Source organism: Cupressus sempervirens, chromosome 1 (genome assembly GCF_028749045.1).
Source record: "Cupressus sempervirens isolate cs-2001-9-10 chromosome 1, ASM2874904v1, whole genome shotgun sequence".
Lineage (NCBI taxonomy): Eukaryota > Viridiplantae > Streptophyta > Pinopsida > Cupressales > Cupressaceae > Cupressus > Cupressus sempervirens.
The window spans coordinates 191881278-191904395 of NC_143118.1; the positions used below are offsets into that span (position 1 = coordinate 191881278).

The 23118-nt window shown below is 33.9% G+C and overlaps 1 protein-coding gene and 1 pseudogene across 5 annotated transcripts in view; both read right to left on the reverse strand.

Annotated features, from left to right (window-relative positions):
• Positions 1-8970: 8970 nt before the first annotated feature.
• The window catches only part of LOC149576762 (chromatin remodeling protein EBS-like), a 39954-nt gene continuing 25806 nt past the window's right edge, over positions 8971-23118 (reverse strand). Inside the window, exons 4-6 of one of the 5 annotated variants that reach the window (XR_016362156.1) lie at positions 13072-13210; positions 10884-11250; positions 8971-9393 (exon numbers count right to left, since the gene is read on the reverse strand). Coding sequence is in view for 4 of the 5 variants with exons in the window: in XM_089819718.1 (XP_089675844.1) it covers positions 10926-10997; positions 13072-13210 (211 nt within the window). In the remaining variant the exon portion in view is untranslated. Of the gene's footprint in view, positions 9394-10883; positions 11251-12005; positions 12232-13071; positions 13211-23118 lie in introns of those variants that run through there. The other 4 variants (XM_089819726.1, XM_089819718.1, XM_089819745.1 and 1 more) reach the window with 4 other exon arrangements.
• Positions 14364-17890, reverse strand: LOC149576763 (glyoxylate/succinic semialdehyde reductase 1 pseudogene; annotated as a pseudogene).

The following is a 23118-nucleotide window of genomic DNA, read 5'->3' on the forward strand; positions in this document are numbered from 1 at the left end:
GGACGTAAAAAGAGGAATCTTTGGGTGTTGTTTTGATAACTTTTTTTTCATATATATTAAAGCAAGCTATTTGAATGGGTTGAGTTTGTAAACTTTGTGTTATGGTTGATGAATGGTTTGTTCTTAACTGAATGTTCCCTTGTTTGGATATCTTATTCTTAGAAAATGAATAATTGGATTTATATTTGTGCATACTATTGCAAATAATGCGTCATTAAAAGCAATACCTTTATTTTCATTTTGGTTAGACATATACAAGGTCTATATTCATTGCTCTTATCAGAAAGTAATTGTGCCTTGTAAAATAAGCAGAGTTGGTATAGAAAATATCAAACTAAACAAGTAGTTACATTTATCACTTATGTGGGTGTAAGAATATATAGACAACAATGTAAACTAACAATAGAAAATCTTAATCCAAGTACCATTATCTTAAGACACGTTTATTCAAAAATATTTTAATAAGAACATTGAAAACACTATGCTCACTTAAAACATTGTTCACATAACCACTTTCATAACCATTCTCAAACAAGAAATTTCTTAATTAGAGATTATTCGCATTGAACCAAATTCATATGGTGTTTTGAAGACTTATCCTCTATTTCCATAGTAGAGATGTAGTCTCCTCCATAATATTCCATCTTCATCACCTACTCTTGTCGCTTAGAAAATGAGAAGTTTTACCACAAATCCCCTTGCCAGGCCTTAATAAGAGAATAAATGATAAGTTTTACCTCTCCCCCTTACATTTTATCCTAAACTCCTCAACGAATTTTGAGCTAATCCTAATTCATTTGCTCACGTGTATGGAATAAAAACAAACAACAGCTAACCTTCAAAAGAGTTTTCAAATATTTTCACTCAAAAGATTCTCCTTCAAGAGAAGCCTCTACATGTCTGGACTCCACGTGAAGGGGTGAAAAACTAACATTGACCGCAATTCAAATTTCATCAAAACCAAGTTGCCCAAAAAAAAAAAGTTATCAAAACTATTATAAGTTAAAATGTGATCTCTAAAAGGTCCTTCAGGGTCATACCTAGGGCTCCTAAGACCTTTAGCAAAATATTAAAAAATTGAAACACTTAACCACTCTAATTCAAAAATATAAAGAAAGCAAACAACCACTCTAATTCAACAAAATAAAGTAACTCTCATCCCAATACAAACTTATTCAAACAATTAAATTAACAAAAAATAATAATTGCTTATGCTTAACACAAAATTTCAGTGAAAAAATGAAAAAATGAAAAATATAAGCATATTAAAATTGTAATAACCTAACTCTCTCAAAAGCCTAATCAACAAATATAACTTTGATTAGCAAACTATCTCAATCAAATTTTAGTGATTCTCCCTTTTAACAATCGTTGCTAGTATCTTACACAATAGTAAAAGTATTAGTATGCATTTATCCAAAATATATTGATATATAATTTACTTTTTAACTATTCCTTTCTAAAGAAAACTATTCAACATGATATCAAATGTATGTCTCTTGCCACTTCCACTTATCCTAAGTTCACCCTTTGTTGAATAGTCACCTTGATTGCACCTCCTAATTGACTAGTGATCCCCTTGAAACTCTTACAAACCTCGAAGGTCCTAGTCCATTACTAAATATTATCCTTGCCAAATGACATAAAAACACATTGTTAGTCATTTTGACTAAATTTAGATACATATTATCCTTATGTCCTACCTAGTCAAAGCTATTCCTTATTGGTAATGTCAATCTCATGTATTCTCATATATTCCTACTAGGTTGGATAGCCACAAATCCAAATTCAATGATGGACACTAACCACAATTGTTACATAATTAATGAGGTTATAATGGCAAAAAATATTTTTAGGATTTAACAATACCCTTGAAATATGAGACGTGATAAGGTGTTTGTGTATAGCGAGTACATTTGTGTGTGCATGGACGAGTCTATTACATTTATATTTTACTTTCTTTATATAATTTCATTTCCTTTCCCTCTTTTTATGCCTATATGTAGTCTCAAATTCCATATGCTTCTCTTCCTAATAATTGATCACTATAACATAGATAATTTAAACAAAAACCTTGCATTCTACTTCATGGGTTGTTGAAAACTCATTTCGGTTTGCATTCTACTTCATGGACTATGAAAACTCATATCAACTGGTAAGTTAAATATTGAAAAAGATAAGTGTGTGTAAACCCAAGTCATAAGAAATAGAACAAACATCATGCAAGGTAAATTTGGAAAAGAAAAATAAAACCTTGGTTCCAAACAAAGCATGTATTCAATGCCACTTTTGGAACAAACTTTTACAAACATCACACATGTACATAGATCACACTTCTCAGGCAAAAATGATCAAGCTTCACTTGTACATAGATCACACTTTTCAGATCCTCAAAACTGTTTCTCGGAAGTCTACATTCTTCTGTCAATGAGCCAAATACTTTTACTTTCTTATTTACATTTTGCACATTTAGAACTCAAAAATCTGCTATACACTAGCTCATATTTGTCATCTATGTAAAAGCCAATTTGTGTTTGTGTTAGTACCTTATATTAGCCTAGATTAACTTGAAATATTATTTTCCTTTGGCGACAATACAAATTCCATGATAAGCAAGAGCTCTGAAAGAGCTTGAGTCCCTGCCCTTTGCAAGGAAGAGAAGATTGATTTTTGTTAATCTCATAAGAGCATAGTGATTGAATGCAGAAGGGGGAGCCTAAGCCTTTCGTTGTTTGTCGCTATGGCGATGGTTGCTGAATTCAAAACTTCTATTTGTATGCTAGAAACTAGTAGCTTTGCTTCTGAAGAATGATTTTTGTTTTGTGTCTGCTAAGGCAGAGATCAAAAGGCATGGGAGAACACAAAAAGTGCATGGCTTCCACATTTTGTTAATACATCCTCTATATTACATATGGAAAATGTGTTCCTCCACAGAAATACATGCAAGTTGACCTACTTTATGATTGACAACATCCTTATAGTGCTAAATGGAACCTCTATAACGTGGTATTGACATTCTTATGCCTCCTTATGTTAGCAGTGGGTCTGCATTTCAAATGTTTGCACCCCTCTCTAAAACTCAACCAACTCTAGTTAAGAGTTTTGACCTCTCAATTATTTGCTTTCTAATTAGAGACAGAGTTCCAAAATTCATTACAAGCAGTTCTTGATTTTGGCCTTTGTATTATTATGTTGCTTGGCGAAGGAGGCTTCCACCATTAGCTAGTAAATAAAGAAATAAATAAAATTTGACTTCTTCATTGTCATATTTTCAATGAATATTCATATAAATATGTCATCAAATAAAAAAAATATTAGATTATGTTAAATAATATATTATATGATAATCATAAATATATGAATAATTATATTAAGTTTTAGAAAATAAATAAAGTAAGTTTGTCGTGTTCATTGACAAGAGTGAAGCAAATTTTATTGTCTTAACAAATGTAGTCTCATCAATGGAGACAAAAAGTTATGTGGGTGAGAATGCACTAGAAGAATGCTTTAAACCCATGTCATAACTCCAATCTCTATCTCTTTGTATCCCTACTGATAAACAGTGCCCTGCCTCCAATCCTTGTGAATTTGATATGTTCTGGCAATAATAGCTATCTAATAGATAATAAAGAAAATAATACAGCTAGGATTAGTGATAGAAATGCGTGAAAATTCCTTTCCCTATCCCCGCCTCTGATACTTCTTATTGACCAACAATCAAATCAGATAAAAATGTAGAGGGTACTCGCTACGGAACCTCTCCTCTAGCTCATTGACTAGCAGTTCAACTTCCAATTAATTGGTCTCGCTACAAATTACACAAATCCAGAGGATCCCACACGTGCAAATTTGGTCTATAATTTTATTCTGGAAATAATCAATCCAACACAACAATGGAAGATATGACTGTAACAGGCCCAAAGAATGTGAAACTAAAAATATAAAATGAAAGAGAAAAAATATAAAATGTTGAAACTACTGATTCAGATCATTTGGATACACAGACTTGATACTGAAAATGATATTGAAACAATACTGAATAATACATTGGAATGATATGAATTGATATTGAATAATTTACATTGATGTTTGAGCATCTTTATATAGTTTTATTTTTCCTTACAACAACTACTTACGAGATACGGGAATAACTTATTGAACTAATTTTATTAATCTAATCTAAACACAAAAAACTAACCTAATTAATGTAATAAACCTAACATTCCCCTCTTATTACATTAATTTAACAATCATTCTCGCTTATTAGAAACTAACCTAATTAATGTAATAAGTCCAACATTTCTCCCCCTTATTACATTAACCCAATAAAATTGAAAAACATTCACCAATATTATAAACTTTGATGAAGCTCCTTCACCAAACTTTGAAAGTAGTCTGCAACTTCAGATTGCAAATCCTAATCCTGAAGTTGAGCTCCTTCACCAATCTTTGAAAGTACTCTGCAACTTCAGATTGCAAATCTTAACCCTGAAGTTGCCCTCATATCCCAACTTCAAATTGCAAATCCTGAAGTTGGCCTCATAAAAAACATTGTTTCTACCTCTTTTACACAACGAGACATAGTTCCTCCACAATTTCACATTTCCATAGAATGTGCTTGATGCCTCCTCTGTGTTGCACATGAGACACCTTTCCTCCGAAAGTCCACATCTCTTCCGAGTGTCTAACGCATCCTCAAGTGTCATAGACACAATCACCACTAATATGTCTGGATGTCTTTCCTCTGAAAGTCATCTCCTCCGAGTGTCTCAAATGCCATTGTTGAAATCCTGCCCCGCTCCCCCCCCCCCCCCAACTCAATAGAAGGACAATCATGTAGCCAAGCCCCCTCTTTTCTTCAGGGACACAAATCTATCAATTCTCCTCTTTTCATTAGAGATGAGTTTGTCAAGCCCCAACTTGACAAGGACACAAATAGGTGCTTCTCATTTAGTAATCATCTCTAAGCGAGAAGCTAGCTTGAGATGATAAAAATCCTCCAACCTCCATTTCCTCCAACCTCCTATTTTATTCACAATAAATAGGGTCTGGTCATCCAAAATCTATTAGAAGCACTCTTCTCCCCATTGATTAACTTGCTCTGATACCACTGTAACAAGCCCAAAGAATGTGAAACTAAAAATATAAAATGAAAGAGCAAAAATATAAAATGCTGAAACTACTGATTCAGATCATTTGGATACACATAGACTTGATACTGAAAATGATATTGAAACAATACTGAATAATATATTGGAATGATATGAATTGATATTGAATAATTTACATTGATGTTTGAGCATCTTTATATAATTTTATTTTCCCTTACAACTACTACTTACGGGATACGGGAATAACTTATTGAACTGATTTTATTAATCTAATCTAATCACAAAAAACTAACCTAATTAATGTAATAAACCTAACAATGACGTAGCAAAACTTAAGAGCAGGTGAAATAGCATTCATGGATTCCCATGATGTCAGGCTCAATTATCAAACATGGACGATGAAGGTGAATATCTGCAAAGAGGAAAGATGGAAATCAAAGTGATAATGGTTAAGTGCACTGCATACAAATGTTGTAGGAGAATGCTTTGATTCTCTCGGTGCTTAGGAGTGGGGAAATTGTGCTTCTCTTGTCAGGCTCCTCATCTCTTTCGTACCCATTTTATTCAACTTATCTCTAGCTGCTTCGTTTGTCCGGCTCTACTACTGACTACAAAGACAAATTTCTCAGTTTTTTAACAGACTCTGCAATAATAAATTAAAATCAAAAGTCATTCTGAATTTATCAGTTGCTAATAGACTTTCTCTTATGGTTTTTGGCAAAACAGGCATTCGACTAGATTTAACTACTCGTGAATGATTCGGTGGTAGTTCAGAGGATGCCCAGGCTATTTTTTTATTTTTTATTTGGGTCTAGTGCCACAAGTTTGCTGCTCAGATGCTAGCAGGGTTACAATGTTCTTAGGACGTAATTGATGGTGGTTTTACCAAGATTTATTGTGGTTTAAGGGGGATGCATAGAATTTTTGCACAGATTTTCTTTCAAATTTGGATAAGAGAAAGGAAGATGAAGAAACAACAACCCAGAATCAAGATCTTCTGAGAAAGCGCATAGTTTGATATTATTATCATATTTTTTATTCGTAACCAGTACTGCTGGAAAGTCCAGGGTAGGCAGGCGGGCATGGCTATTGATTTCAGATCATGTTGTCCTCTCAGTTATCTGTGAGAAATTCTAGAGATCATGTTGTCCTCAGTTATCTGTGAAAAAATCTAGAGAAATTCTAGAGATCATGTTGTCCTCAGTTATCTGTGAAAAAATCTAGAGTTCTCTCTGTAAGAAGAAGTTTCCAAAGTTCTATATAAGAACAAGATTCCAGAAACTATTTTTTCCAATTTTTTGTATCCAAAAATCATTTTTACCACTGCCAAAATTGCCACAAGCCAATTAGAAAATAGAAATTTTTGATTAAAAATTAATTTAAAAATAAACTGAATTTTTAACTTTAGAAAATGATTTTTGTTTGGTAATAAAAATTAACTGTACCCACAACTGAAAACATTAGTTCCCACATAGGCAGGGACTATTAATTATTTTCCTTCTGCAATATAAAAATTCCATGATTCTTCCTCCTTTATCCCCCATTTTGCAATTCGTATGCTAAATTGCCACCTTCGTTATATCTACTTTCTTGTGATCTATCTTAATTCAATTTAATGCTCGTATAAGTTGGAATTGTGATTGTCAGCATGTAACGTATAATAAAAGGTTTTGGTGTCCAACATCTAGCATCTGTTACTTTGTATCTTATATGTTTCGGTGTCAATTTATTTATAGACTTTAGCCTAACGTATTCCTTAATTGCGGGACAAATACTAATGCTTGAAGTCATCAGCTACTAAATTATCCAATATTTGCAATAAATTCGAAGCGGGACTATAGTAATCCTAGATATTTTATCATTCGTAAAATAATATTGGCGTAGTCATCTATATGCCGCATTTTCAACTCGCTGTTCCCTTCAAAAATAAAATAATTGTTTCTTGTTAACTGTTGCGCTAGATAATCCAAACATCACATTTGCAACAGTATTCCCAATTTAGGTAAAATAATGGCTAGAACTATATTTATTAATCTGAACATCACTTGACGAACTTAAGTCCGGAAATAAAACATGATTTTGAGTCTCTCACAACTTCTCGAGTCTTTGCTTGAATATTTGACTGTTCTTTAGGTACACTTAATCACTGCCTTCACAACGTAAAAGTGTTGATCCATGGTGTTATGGACTGTAAATATATAATCTTAATTGAAAATGTTTTTTGATATTAATGGCATACAACTTTCCTTGTGATGCTTTGTTATAGGTTGCCTTGAGTTATCATGCAAAAGATGTTTAGTGTGTTCTTTCAACTTAGTCGTACAACTTTATCAGAAACATAATATATTGCAGTATGACGGCACGAATTAGCTACATGCAGATGTACAAGTACAGCCCAGACGAATGACAGTATTTCTAGCTATGACAATTTAAGGTATAAATTATCAATGTACTACATAAATTGACAGTATTTCTAGCTATGATCGTTTAAAGTATAGATTATCAATGTACTAAATAAACTAAAGCTAGAATACAATAACTGTAGTTGGTGCTCCATTATATACTTACCACCACTGAGATTTCCAAAAGCAAATTTCTACTGAGCATTCAAAACCAATCACTCTTCAATTAGTTGATGAGGGAGCATTTTTGTTGCCCTTATCCAGAGCTTCACAACTATCTGCCACTACACAAAAGTTTGTACAAAATCTTCTGTTACACCCACACCTTCTGACAATAAAGCACCTACAAGGATACATTCCATAGCTCGCTCATATGAATGATGCAGTTTAACACCTTGTTTAATATCTCATTTTTGTAAGGCATGATCCTGCAAATCCAATTCTATTTTTCCACTGTCCTGGAGGGTTTTTTGCATTGGGATGCCGTACCTTTTATATAAATCCTACAAATTTACCCAATGCTACCTACCTAAAATAATTGTTGATGTCTAAATTCATCTAAAAACCATAGCAATCTAATCCAATCAAAAATATTTTAAGGGGTGAAACCAATACAAACATAGCTGCCCAAGGAAGTTAACTATCGATGCAATAAGAGCAGAGGCTGCCTCTTAAAGATGCTCTCTTAAGTTTGTCAAAATTTAATACTAGGGAAACCCGTTGTGCTTGAATTCTGAATAATGTTTGATACAATTTCCTCTTGGTCGGATCTGGAGTCCCTTTCCCCAATAATACACCTCCACATTACAAGCTTGATGAGTATCATTTCGTTAAAATGGAAGGCTTGATCTTTCTTACTATAATCAGTATAATTTTCAGCATTCATTGAGCTTCTGAAAATAAGAGAAAATGAGAAATTAATATATTATTATGCAAAATCAATGCACTATATTCAACTGATACTGGACATCTGATGAAATGGTGAGATCTAAAATTTCAGATTTATTAGTGTTCGGTAATCAATTGCTCCAATGTCCTTCCGACTATTAACAAATTGCCAATTCAGTGAAACCTAAAATTTCATACATCTAAGTGTTCAATAATCGATTGCTCAAAAGTCTTTAATAAGATATCTTGAATAGTACATATAGGAGTTATTTACTAATGAAGCTATAGGGGGGAAAATTAACAGGTAGCTCTTAGCAATTAGCAATAAACGATGACAACTAGTACATGTTAAATATCCTTGTATAATTTTGATGTATGAGGCCGACAACTAGTAGATATTAAATATCCTTTTATAATTTTGATGTATGTGCTTTACCGAATTCATGTATGTCATCAGAACCAATTTTTTAGCTATTAAAATTTCAGCATGTTAAAACTATCTGATACCCTTTGGTTGAAGATCGATATACGTAAACGACATATGGGTCAAGTCCAGATCACAAAAAGTCTAAATATCAAACATTATAATATTAGACGGATAAATAGTCCTTCCCAATTAATAATGGTCCCAAAAGAACCCAACTTCAGATCCAATTTTGGTGATATAATCTCAAAAGTCATCACAAGATGCTCTCAAACACAAAATATGTTTCAAGTTGATACACTTGCATTAAATGCAGAGTTCACATCCCACCAACCGAGATCAGTTTTGACTTCATTGCCCATAGATCAGATCTCAAACTGTACAAGGAAACCTCAGGATGGAATACACACTGTAACACTGATGTCTGCACTGTGAACATCTTTATATGCATTTTCGTGGATACTTCTAAAACCATACCACTCATCCAAAGAAATTCCCTCAAGATTTTCTTACAGTTCAATGTATAATCTTAACAATAGAGTTACATCCTTCGACGTTTTGACTCCAGCTGCAATTTAACAAATAAAAACATAATAATAAGAGCTTCTCTCTAACAAAGGAATCTATAACAGATAAACCCAGTCAGAAAAATACAAAAAATATCATACCACTCAGCTAATGTCAAAATAATTTACAAACTATTATATACCAAGCAGATGTCACAAAGCATAAGTAATGTCTCAGACTCGTCAAAATGAATAAGAACGAATAAGAGCACAAGTAATGTACACTAAAAAGGACTTGAGAATGGTTCATGGGGATCAACATAAAGATGGGAAAAATTTGCACAAGTACAAACCCATGCCACCATCTAAGAATATAACAGTTCACAGAACTTTTATTGCAGAATAAAATGTATGTTTTTGTGGAAGAATCAGAAAGATGACATAATTTCTACCTTGCATTCATTTTTTCACTCTAATGTATGTAATGCATGTGAAGGTCTTTCGTTCATGGATGGCAGAACCATAGAATGGTTCATGGGGATCAACATAAATATGGGAAAAATTTGCACAAGTACAAACTCATGCCACTATCTAAGAATATAACAGTACACAAAACTTTTATTGCAGAATAAAATTTATGTTTTTGTGGAAGAATCAGCAAGATGACATAATTTCTACCTTGCATTCATTTTTTCACTCTAATGTATGTGATGCATGTGAAGGTCTTTTGTTCATGGATGGCAGAACAATGAATCCAGTTAATGATAGGATATTCCATTACCACTGTGTCAATAGTGGCATCAAAAGCTTACCATCGGATGAAGAACCTCCACGAAACAATATATGGTTCAGAAATAATACTACAGTATACATACTATAACAAATCAAACTGATATAATAAAATTCAGTAAATTGAGAACTGGAAGTAAAAATATAGTTATAAGTTGAAATAAAGTATGGTATTACAGCAATCTAGTGCAGGTTACAGCAGCATCTGGAAATAATGGATGCAATGGCTCCAACAAAGATGCTAGGTAAAAGAGAGACTAATATTTAACATATAAAGGTCACAGGCAACTATTAACCCTGTTTGAAGACAACATGTCAGAATCATAATAATAGTAACACGCAAAAAAGCCCAATAAGCAGATTCAAAATTTTAATCATTCTTTCTAGAGCCCAACATCTATTTATAGATTTATTTGACAGGTTTTTACCACATTAACAAATTGACATTTTCTACCCAGAATGTTCTCAATAGAGACATACTCTTGTTCCTAAGTAGATAAAAATCCACTGATGCATGCACATTTGGATACTATAGCTAAGTAGCTCAACAGTTGCAAAGTTTTAGACAGTTTAAACGTTCAAGGTTTACTTTGCACTAGGATAATTTGTTCCCAAAAAGAAAACTTGTTGGCAAGCCAAGAATAACATTATACATCATTTCCTAGTTAAAATTGTGAAATACTGGAAGTGTTATAAAACTTGTAACTTAGCAAGAAAAATATAATCATGACACAATGATTGTACAAAGGATTAAATGGGAAACCTTATTGTGGGTGTAGCTCCAATTTCTTTCAAGCAAACCAGCTCAAATCACATCAACTACACAATCCTCATTCCCTAGTTCTCTCGTAATCCTCCCTTGAATATGCATCTGCAACTGACAATACTCGGATTGCAGAGTAAAAGACAAACAAAAATGCATGTCTATAGCGTAGTCTCAAACATTTGCACATTTCAAACCAAAACTAAGATTTTTTCTGAATTTTTATGAGTATCAGCTAAGTACAGCAGCCATTATCAAATCATAGGTTTGAATCGTAATCTTTCTTTTCGTTCTTGTTTACAATGTTGTTACTGTTGCTGCATAAGTCAGAAGGTAGCTACAAGCTGGGGCCTCCATGCTGAATCAGCTGCCAAGTTAGCATTTGATGGCAGAGGAATGTAAGAGATGGGATAATAAGATAAATATACAAAAAGTGAAATTTTAAACCTAAACTTCAGGAACAGCTCGATGCCTTTTGCTTCTTAAATGTCCATATCTCTAGAGTGCACTTTTCCATCGTTTCCCATGGTAAATATCTTCTGCTTCTTAAATAATAAAATGATAAATGTTGTTTGTTACTTTTTGTTTCTGGAATTTCTGTTATAGTGATAAAACTTCTTAATAGAGTTTTATGTGTAATATCATACTGAGATTTTTTCTATATTAGTTTATTAGAGTAGGTTTGCAATCTCAGATAGCAGTTTATTGAGGCAATGTTGAATCAAAAAATAATATCTAGAGCGAAGACTACAACAGAGATACTGTAGATGTCACAGGATGAGCATCAGAATCCACTACAATATGTGCTACTTTCACGCATCAGACTTCCAGAACAAATACAACTGAAATTGAGGGATTTTGATTATATTGCTGAATACACTCTATAAGTGCAAATAAAAAGTATATAAATATTTTTATCAAAATATGATTAGTAAAACAAGGGGCATTTACATCGCAAATAATTTCTGTACTTTTTATAGCTGCAATGTATGCCAAACATGTTATATAATCACATATCACGATTTTGAATGCAATAAGTTTTCTCATTTATTGTCTACGAGATAGACTGTGTAATAACTGTTGTTTATAATTAACAGTGTTCATCTTCAAGGTTAACATATGAGAAAATTAAATAAGCATTGAAGTTCTTCTTAATGACACTTATTGAATCATTTTACAAATCAGTCCATTCATATTTTTGGGATCACTCAATACAACAAGAATTCACACACTACTAATTTCAATTTAGCCTGTAGAAGAATTGTGCTGAAGTTTTTTGATGTCAACAGTACATTGATGGAGTTCCATAATCATGTGTCTCGTTGCGTTCCCAGTCTCCTCCTGGAAACTTCATATAGATGAACCCACTTTATAATTGTCATTGAATGCAATATATATCACTTAACCCATTTGCAGTTATATGCAGATGCATGATGTCAAAATGGCTATTCAATAGCAGAGAATCAGAAAGAGCTAGAAATAATTCATTAGAGAGCGATTTCAAAGTCAACTGATAATTATGGCAGAATACATCAGTCATTGCAATGCTTGAATCAATGCACAGAAGAGGCATGTATGTATGTTGATTGTTGAATCTGCATATTGTGAAGTGAGGAATATCTATCCCTAAGAGAAATGGAGGACAATCCTTTGCTTGCATCATTTGTGGAATTTGATTTCAAGTTTTTTACATCAGGTTGGGCAAAAATGTGACTAGGGCACAGCAGAGGCATGTACCTATGTCGAACCCCATACTGTATAGCAAGGAGCAATGAAACCTATGAGCAATGGAAGATCAATAATTTATTGTTTCTCAATGTTGACTTTAGGTTGCCGACATCAAAAAAATATACAATGTAGAGGATTTTCTTGATCTACCACTGTTCCAATATGAAATGCAGAATGTAGAGGAACTCACAAGGACATGCATCCATTAAGACTCAGGGAATAGAAAGCAGGAAAAAAATGATAAAACTTGCAAGAGCATGGACTGGAAAGAATTGCATAAGACATGCAAGCAAAATTTAGAATCACAAATCTTTTCTCTTGTGCATAAACATTTCCATCAGTTTTTATATTTAATGTTTCATTGTGCAGATGTTCTCGTATCTGTTACCACACAAAGTTACTATTTTATTGGCAGATTTCCAAGAAAACTTCTGTGATGCACATAGAAAAGAACACTTACCTTTGCCTCTATGGGTGCTGAAACAACATGAGAATTCCGTGACTTCTTGTCCTCATCTTCAGAAGAACAACTGGGGCAATAAAAGTGTTCAATTTTCTTTGCCTGTTCTGGAGTCATATTCATACAAGTAGGGTGAAACCTGTCAAAAAACGATGACATCAGATACAGGAAAGTTAAAAACAAGGTCAACAAAGTTGACAGGAAAATAAATATTCTGTAGTTAAATCAAAAGCATGTATTATATGAAAAGACGAAATGCTCAGTGCATGAAAAAACTTAAAGATGAACGTTTACAGTTATGCTACAGATTAAGATTGCCTTCCATATTTAAATAATATATAATTAAATAACAGAAGTTCTAATATGATCTAACTTCTGTTAGCAATACAAACATACATATTTACCCAAAGAAAAAAGGTAAGATATTAACAAAGACCTCTTCAAAGAACTTGAAATTTGAGAATAAGGGCAAATCTTGTGAGATGACTATAGTTCAACGACAGCAAAGAAAGAGACTCGAGTCCATCAACGGGACATTTGAATAGACTGCTTTGAACAATGAAGACTTTGGTGTCACAAAAAAATATTCTGTAAAAACATGCCATTATAGCAAGAATAAAAGAAAAGCTATTTATTTTCATGTCCTATGATCATAGAAGTCAATTGGACTCCAAACTACAGCAACTTAAAATATCTAATCAGAAGTACTAAAATTACTTCTGACAACCAAACATCTAAAACTATATTTAGGGAGAAATAAACAACAATTGGAAAGGATTTAGACCAAAACAGATGAACACCAAAAATCCTAGTGTATACAAATAAATGTATATTCATGAAACATTATATTAATCTACACAATTTGACCACAGATTAAGATCTAACATGCTAAATATCAAATTGAAAGACTAAAATCACTTAAGACTAAGGATGCTCTCAGATCTTAAGCATTCCTAAGAGACAATCCTAGAATGAGATATGCAAGCTATGATGAAGATTTACGTAACTATGTAAACATTGCCCTATCATGCTCAATTACATTCAAATTAACACTAAATTGCTCCATTGTGCCACTACAAATGTAAATCACTAAAAATGCATGCTTAACCTCTCAAGAATGATTTGCCTATACTAAGAACCTTAACATACAAGTTTACAACATTTCAATACTCGATATGCATTCATAATTTGGAAATAGGTATTCATTGTCAATAGCATATATGCATATGATAGCAAAAAATATGTATATAGGTTTAAGTTAAATAAATAAAAAACAAAGCACACTGCTGCTCCTATTCCAGTTCAGCCAACTCTGCATCATAATCACAGCCATAATCGTCGCTGTCATGGTCCCTAAATGTACCCCACCAATCCTCTCCCAACCCTAAACGAAGTTTGTTGTATGCACACAGCTGTTTAATACCCTTCTCTGATTCAGTAAGCTGTTTTCTAGTCATCAATGAGGCATTGACCAGTTAAATTCCAGTGGGTGTATTTTTCACTTCAGTGGATACCTTTTTGGCCCGAGAAGGTATATCAGCAAACTTACAACACTTTTTCTATCTTATCTTATCTTATTTATCACAAACTAGATCCTTGCTCCAGCTATATTGGATAGTCACCCGGCATCCTCAAAGTAAAGAAACACAAAAGCTAATCAGTTTTAGGGGCTTTGATGACATGAGATGGTTGGGAAAGGAAGGAAAGCATTTATTAGCAATTCAATACATGTGGACTGTGGTGAATAAATTCAGAAATTGTACTAATCATTTTGCAGAAGACAGTCTATTAATTAAAGTAAAGACTGTTGATAAAAAGATCTGAATTGGACTGGGCTGATATGGATAAATTGGCTGTTAATTATTAGCAATTATGTGTTGTAGAAAAAATATTACACACCATGTCCAGTAGTTGATAACAAAGACGAACTCATTAAACTCAGATTTTTGAGCGACATACCCAAGTTTCTGGAACATCCCCACCTAATTTTCATTTTTTGGGGACGAGAGGGGGATGTCCCAAAGTCTCTGAAATGTCCCCAGTACTGTGACAGGGGAAATTAGGTTTGGGATGCATCCTGGGTAACACTGGCCTATAGTAATGGTGCTCTTTTATAATGGATGATTTGCTCTCATAGTAATGGTGCTCTTTTATAATGAATGATTTTCTCTCAGAAGCAGTCCTATTCATAGGATTTTCCAAAGGTAGGATGAGAGTTGGGTTCATGTTTCAAATATTGCGGCAAAGAGACAAAATGAGTGGCACAAGATTGAAAAGCCAAAATAAAGGGTTGAGACAGTAAAGGTTATTAGTAATCCATGTGATCAAAATACTCCTCTCATTTGAGAGAATTTTGGATTTTTATTTTATTAAAACAATTAATTGATTTAGCCACGCCTTTGATTTAATGGGTTGGATTTAATTAATTGATTAAACTCTGTAATTAATTGATTTAATCAATCACAAAGTTATTTGATCTTTTGATTTAATTAATCCAGTTGGCTTGATTTCAATTAATTCATGCTATTATCATTAATTGCTTGATCTTTGACTTGCTTGACTTTGGTTTGACCAATTTAGGGTGTCTACACCTAGCATAGATAAAAGCCATATAATCAGAAGTGATCCTACCAAAGAAAGGCACCTTCCAAAAAAAGATCCTCCAAAAAAGCAAAGATAACAAAGAATGGAAATCAAGGCTCCAGACTGTGCCATAATCAACAGTAGAAGAAACGGTCAAGATACTCGTCAAGCACCACAAAAGTGCCAAAGCAAAAATCCACCCTTAGCCTTCAGGAGAATGATCTGAGCTAAGGTTGTCTACCTAATCAATCCTAGGGTGAAGCAAGGCACTACTAAAAATCCAAGGCAAACATTACTCTTAGAGATGATAAAAAATTGGCCTTCACAACTATCCCTGTGGCATAGACTGCAAACAAAAAGTAGGTGGATGACCCTCTGCAAAGGTTGCAACAAGTAAAATTTTGAGTTGCCCCATGCAAAAATGGAAAGCTGCATCTTCTCCATATTCTCCTACAATCTGCATTAGTGACTGCAATAATTATATGACACTCAATCCCCCAAATTTTCAAAATATAACTGAGAATTGATATCATCTTGTTAGCAAATAATTTTGTCACCGTGCCTCCTTGTCAATTTGCTCAATGGATAGTGACAAAACCTTGCAACAGTAGATAGATCATCACATAAGTGATGATTCTCACCTGCTTCTAAAAGAGGCAGCTGTGTCAACTAACTGGATATTTTTAATATCCTTTTCACAACTCTTCTTCGCTAAAATGAAAATTTGTAACCAAAATAAAATAAAAATGTTCATTAATAAAACAAAGACTTCAATATTTTCTGCTGTCCATATAGATGATAAAGATCAGTGAAAAATGAGCTCACAAATAAGTGATCAAAACTATTTCTGAATATTAATAGCACATGGACTTCTATTTATTCTTCCAAATCTATAAATAAATGAATCCACATATTGATAGCACACAGAGTATCAATACCCTCGAAAAGAATGATACACAATCCACTCTCATTCTCAGTAAGCTCAAAGACTACCAGCAAAAAGTTTCATGCGGAAGAAAAAATATTTGTTACTTATCAACAAACCATTGATTCCACCAACTTTTAAAATAATTACATTTGTATTCTACAATAAAAATATTGTAGATTATTGTTCAGTTCACTAAGGTGAACCACCTTAATGCACTTATGACCCTTTGCATAAATATTATAACTAGTTCATATATGAATTAATTATAATGTTTTTATGATGGTAACTAAATTAATTAATTCAAAGAGTTTAACTTTTCATTAACTAACATTGACTGAGACTGGGTGGTTGCATTTTCTGGCAAGATGCAGATAACTCCAGAATCTCTGTATGCTGTAGATTAGTGTCTTGTCCATCGGGCCAGGGTCATTTCATCATTACCAAATTGTCCAACTTGCTCAACAGCAAAAAAGTTGTGATCACCAAGCCACATAATTTTAGCCTTATTGAAATCCTCATTAGCTATAGAAAACTACAGGCATAGATAATTCATTCCCAAGGGCAAGTAACAAACACATATTCTTCTATTGATGTTTCAATGGAAATGTTGGACAAACTTCTGTCGAGCTGAAGATCACTATTTCGATTTAAATTTTAATCACAGGTTTGCTCATTGTACCCAATTCCAAGACATTTAACATTGTTTCTTGACTTAATCTACTGTTATTAGTTAGAAGTTAGAACCAGGCCTTCAGAGAATGTATTTGTCATACCGCTGATGATCATGTTGACAACAAGCTTCATCTTGGCTCCATTTCCAACACTCCCTACAAAGAATGTTTTATTTCCCATTACATCAAAGGTAGGCACCACCTCATCAAGCAAATACTTAATGAAGGTTTCTTGTTGCCTAGGAGTGGAGCCTCAACAAATATTCCAACTCCGGCATTTATTCCATTGTACATTTTTGGAGATGTGGCAAAATCAACTGTTGATATGTCAATGCATCTTTTTTCAGAACACATTTCCTTCAAGACACTACCCTAATCGAAAACAACTAGGAGTGCAACAGGAGGATCAGCCTACATGACTATACTAGACTCGCTTCTTCACAACTTGTGCAAGTGTGAAGCCTCTATAAGCACCATAGGTAACAAGCTATTCACACGTGGGTAATGTTCTGTTCCACAGAATCACATTGAATCCATGAATATACAGAAAAGGATTCTCAAAATTATGTAAATTTAAGCAATCACTCTTTCTATACAACAATAGTCCTTTAGCTACACCTTGTGCAATTCTTCTCATGCATTACAATGACAAGCCAACTGCAAAAAGTACTCAAAAGTTTTGCAATATGATGCCTATTTTGTCTTAAGACCTCACAAAAGACGTTGCAAAATGCGCACGTATGAAGAATCATTGGAAATCTTAATGCATTAGCCAGCTCAATTTTCTTTTCAAAGTAGTCTTTGAATATTAACAGCAGATGTTAAAAATGATCAGAGTCCAACCCACAATCCCAATGGCAACCACCTTCCCTATGAAGTTCCTCAAGCTTTCGTTTCCCATCTTTTGTCTTGTAAAATGTAGTTTCTGTTATTGCAATAAGATGTTCCATCTGTGAAGACATTGAGTTGATGACCTTTACAATTCTGTAATCTCCAAACTTGTTAGATTGAATTCTGCAAATCTCTCCTTCAGCTCACCAGCACTGACACCATTGTAGTTTCCCTATTTGGAAATCCTGCAGATATTCACAATGATATCCATCCAGGGATGACCAATGAGTTCTTTGTCATTTGGTCAGAGCAGGGTCATCCTCTCCAAATGCACTGTTTTCATTTCATCTCTTGACAATACTCACTCCTCTTGCATGTTGTGGGTCTTCCTATCTAAAATCCTTTTTTGAAAGAGAACAAGCATCTTGAAGTCCTCTAAATATTCTTTACAATTTGATTTCCCTTCATTACATCCTTGTATTGTTCTCATTCTCTTCATATTCGTGTTTCTTAGATCCACCAATACACCATCACTGTCACTGTTTCAATACTAAATTCACAAATGCCTACAGCAGCAGAAAGAAAAACAAAATGCTGGCTCATTAACCACTATTTATAAGTTGTAATTTTCCAAAACGAACTGCTATGGTATGTATAACAGGTTGTAAGCACCTGACCATGGGAGGTTGCCATTAAAAAATAATGAGAACATAACTAAGGAACTCTAAATCATTAACTCAACTTTTCTAAATTCAAAGGTGAGTATTCATGCTTGTAGATTGGACAAAACCAGTTAAATTATGTTCTCTATATATGGAGTATGTTGATGGCTGACTACATCTCTAAACCCTTTGGGAAATTCTTCCGGAACAAGTAGAGGTCTGTCCCTCCAACCATTACAGCATTGATAGTTACAACTTGTCATCCCTTCCTGCTTTCGTAGTAAATGTTTTCAAAATGCTGAGTGTTGGATTCTTAAGCTTGAAATTATTTCCAGTAATGGGACTAAATTGACAATGGGGCTACTCACAGTTTTCATTGATTCTGTCTTAGTCACTAATATAGACCTTCCAGCATGAGGGATTCAATGTTATGGTAATTGATGATTATCAAATGACAGGTCTACAAAAAGTTCCACATTTAAGCTACATTCTTACCAATGATTTTTATGTGGCTGACTTAGGAGAGACCAAGGCTATCTTGGCCATTCAATGGATGGTTTCCCTCAGGAAATACTCCCAGAATTTCAAAAAACGGAGCTCTCATTAAATGTGAATGGAAAGAAAGTGGTTTTTAAGGGAATGTCCCATGGACCACCCAGAGTTATTCAGCTTATAGGATGCAGGCCATTTTCAGCAACTATAACATTGCTTGGCCAGCTAAATGTTCGATTTCTTTTAAATCTTCTAATGACAAACCTAACAACTATGAGGATCATCTTAGGAGGTGTTAACTGGACACGATTTAATTTTCAGCAAGATTCCTCCAGGGAGACCTCTAGACAGAGGGTTTGAGCATACAATTGAGTTGGAGGAAGGAGGAAAATCAATTATCACAAATCCTTACACATCAGAAGAAGTTCAGAGTTGACATCGAGAAGACATCATGGAGTTGTTAGATATTTACTTATAAATGATAGCTTTATCAAAGATTAAAGATTCGTGATAATATTAAGATCAGTAAATCACAACACAATTCTCAAGATCAATCATATTATGAATTCTTTGGAAATAATTACAAATCTTCTGAATTAGAGGTTTCCCTCCATAATTCAACAATGGCGATATCAAGGATTTTTGTCGTCCGTTTGATAACACTATGTAAGGGTTTTCGCCCTTCTGGCTCCTAGTCTACCTTAGAGGGCTTTTGGCCTCCTTGAGCAAGATTTAGCTTTTCATCCAAACTTGATACAAGTGTTTTTGTCCTTACTCTCTTACAAACTTAGAAGGGACTTTGTCCTTCCTATTTGCAAGATACTTACTCAAATTCAAAGCTAGTTCCTTGATGTATTTTATCATTATTGCTGACTGATATTTCTTAATGGATTGACAAGTCAATATTTGAATGATGCTTGGGTGATTTTATGGAGACCAATGCTTGACTTGATTTTCTGCTTGAGTGAATTAATTTCATCAAATAATCTGTGTGGGTGCACAGTATATACACATGTATGTGTACGTGTAGATATACACACACATACATATATACATATTACATATACACAAAAACATATAATAGTGTATACAAATATACTTTCTATATATACATATGCATATGCATACATATATATACATGCATATATATGTGTATATCTTCTTTATGGAAGAGTCAAACCCTTTCTCACATCATCACTACTCTTGAACACATAAATTGACTTACTTGCAAACTTGTAGTGCTTCTCACAGTTGCATCTTGTCATTGCTTCATTTTGATCTAACCTACACTCTTTGTAATTATTTTGTATTGGCATTCACATGATAAACCTAGTTGCAATTATATAGTTTTGAGCTCATAAACATCACCACTGATGTGGATAGTATTATTGATGTGAGTTTTGTTCCACTACAACATACAAAACCAAATGCTTAGCATTCCAGGATGAAACACCAAATTTCCAACCCTCTCTCGAATAAGGATGTTATGCTAAACAATGTAAATGAATTGTGTAATCAAATGAAACAAGCTCAAGGTTCCTTCTTAATTGTAAACTTTCACTCAGTTACGATGATTGGATATGTTGGTTATCACAAAGGAACTTACGCTATTCAATCAATGGATATCAACTTGACTGCTTCAATCACTTCCAACCAAATAACTTGCAAAGAAATAAAAACTATCAAACTCTAAGAATGTAAGACAATGTTGATGATTGAAGTTAGCCACTAACCAATCCTTGCTCCGTCGTATCAACTAGGCATAGGAGGGTGTCATATCAACTAGGCATAGGAGAGTGCTAGCTTCTACAAATGAAAAAATTATTTTCACATTCTTAATATTCATTCAAATACCCTATGAAGGTGCAATCTAAATGAACATCTCCAATAGAAGTTAAACACTTACAATTTAGGCCCAGACTAACCTTGCATTGTTACTTACAATCAGCAGGTACCAAAAGGTATGAACACTAGCTACACCATTATTCACTGTTCAACAATATCTTCTACTTCTAATTAACATGAAATGAAATCTAATATAAGTAAGAAATTGAGGAAATCATGTAGCACTTCAAAGCAACATTAAGTAATCAACCCCATAAAAACCAACAATGAATCATCAATTACTTTGATAGCCGTTGACAACATTTTCATCAAGTTTCCTCTCCTACTCTACTTCTACTACTAGCTTCTCTCTAATGAATCTACCATCTAACCCATCATAAATGAGAAGGTCTTGGCCTTTTATAGTTGTTCAATTACAATGACAGGCCAAAATCAATTCAAGGTAAGTGCTGAGATTAGTCTTTATAAACCCTAATTAGGGTTGTCACCATAGTTACAGGACTCTACGAGTCCGAGCCAGAGTCTACCTTTCCGAGGCAAATGGCCTCTAAACTTGGACTCAACAATGTCTAGACAGAATCTACGTAGACTCGCTAGACTTGCCGAGTCCCGAGCTCAAGACTTTTGTCAGCAATTGAAGCAAAAAAGGGAAAAAAAAATTAAAATAAAAGGTTAAGTTGCTTTTTTTGTTTTGTATAACATCCATTTGACCTAAAAAGGTCATTCCACCCTTTACTAATGCTTGTGATAGAGAGGAAAGAGTTAGAGAAGAGTATTGGGATTTTGAGACAGAAATTAGCAAACCGGTTAGCTCTCCCATATCAATTGCTAATGGTTTATGCAACTTTGTAGCTTGCACTTAAGCATTAAGAGGAGCTTAAGGAAGCATTTGGAGGAGGCTTCTACAAACTTACTTGCATTTCCATTGTTTGTGCAAATTTGAAGAGGTAAGCAACAAGTTGCAATTCTTTGTGTTGCTTTGTAAATTGTTTTACATTCATATTTTTTACTTTCCATTTTGTTTACATTTGTTTTAGACTCTACTTTTAGTATCTAAAATTTAGATTTATTCTAATTTATCTCGATGAAAAACTTGATAAGTAAGAAGGCCCTAAAGTTTAAAAATCTGATTTGATGCTAACTTTTTTCTATTTATAATATATTCATATTGCAGCAGCACCCACATTGACATCATGCCTCAAGGTGAGCCTTGTGGAAGTGGAACTAGGGCTGCATGTAACCCTGATGCAAACCCAACTACAATAGCAAGGGATAGGGCTTGGAAACATGCCATCTCGGGCCACAAAAAAAGGGAGTTGTCACGTGTTGGCATTGCGGTGTAATATACAACCGGGGAGGCATAAATAGATTTAAGTATCACTTAGCACATATACCTAGGCGTAATGCTACAAAATGCTAAGAAGTACCCCAAGATGTTATGCGAGACATGCAAGCTCTTCTAGAGGAAAAAATGGAATTGAAAAAGAAGAAATGGAACAACTAGCTCAAAAGGGATCTTCTAGTTTTCGCTCTCCATTATCCCCTACTCCACCTACTACTACTACTGCTTCTACGAGTGTGACCATTGGACCTTGCATTCATAAGCAAAGATCGACACTTGACTCCATCTTTCTTCCACGCACGGCTCTAGGTGCACAACCATCGCTTGAGAGCATGGATTGGAACAAAGAGAAGCATGATAATGCAAAATTGGCACTTGGAGACTTCTTCATCTACAACAACATTTCATTCAATGCAGGAAGGTACTTATTTATTTAATTTATGTCTTACTTCTGTTGCTTTCAAGTTTCAAGAGAGAATAAAATGTTTATTTTGTTTATTTTAATTTGTTTTCAAATATAATACTAATAATATAATATACTAATTTGTTTAAATTTTATTTTATTTGTTTTAGGTCCCCTTATTGGCAAATTACAATCGATGTTGTTACTGTTTATGGTCCGGGGTTCAAAGCCCCTAGTGCTGACAAGCTAGAAGGCCCTATTTTGACCCAAAGGGTGGCTGATGTAGAAGG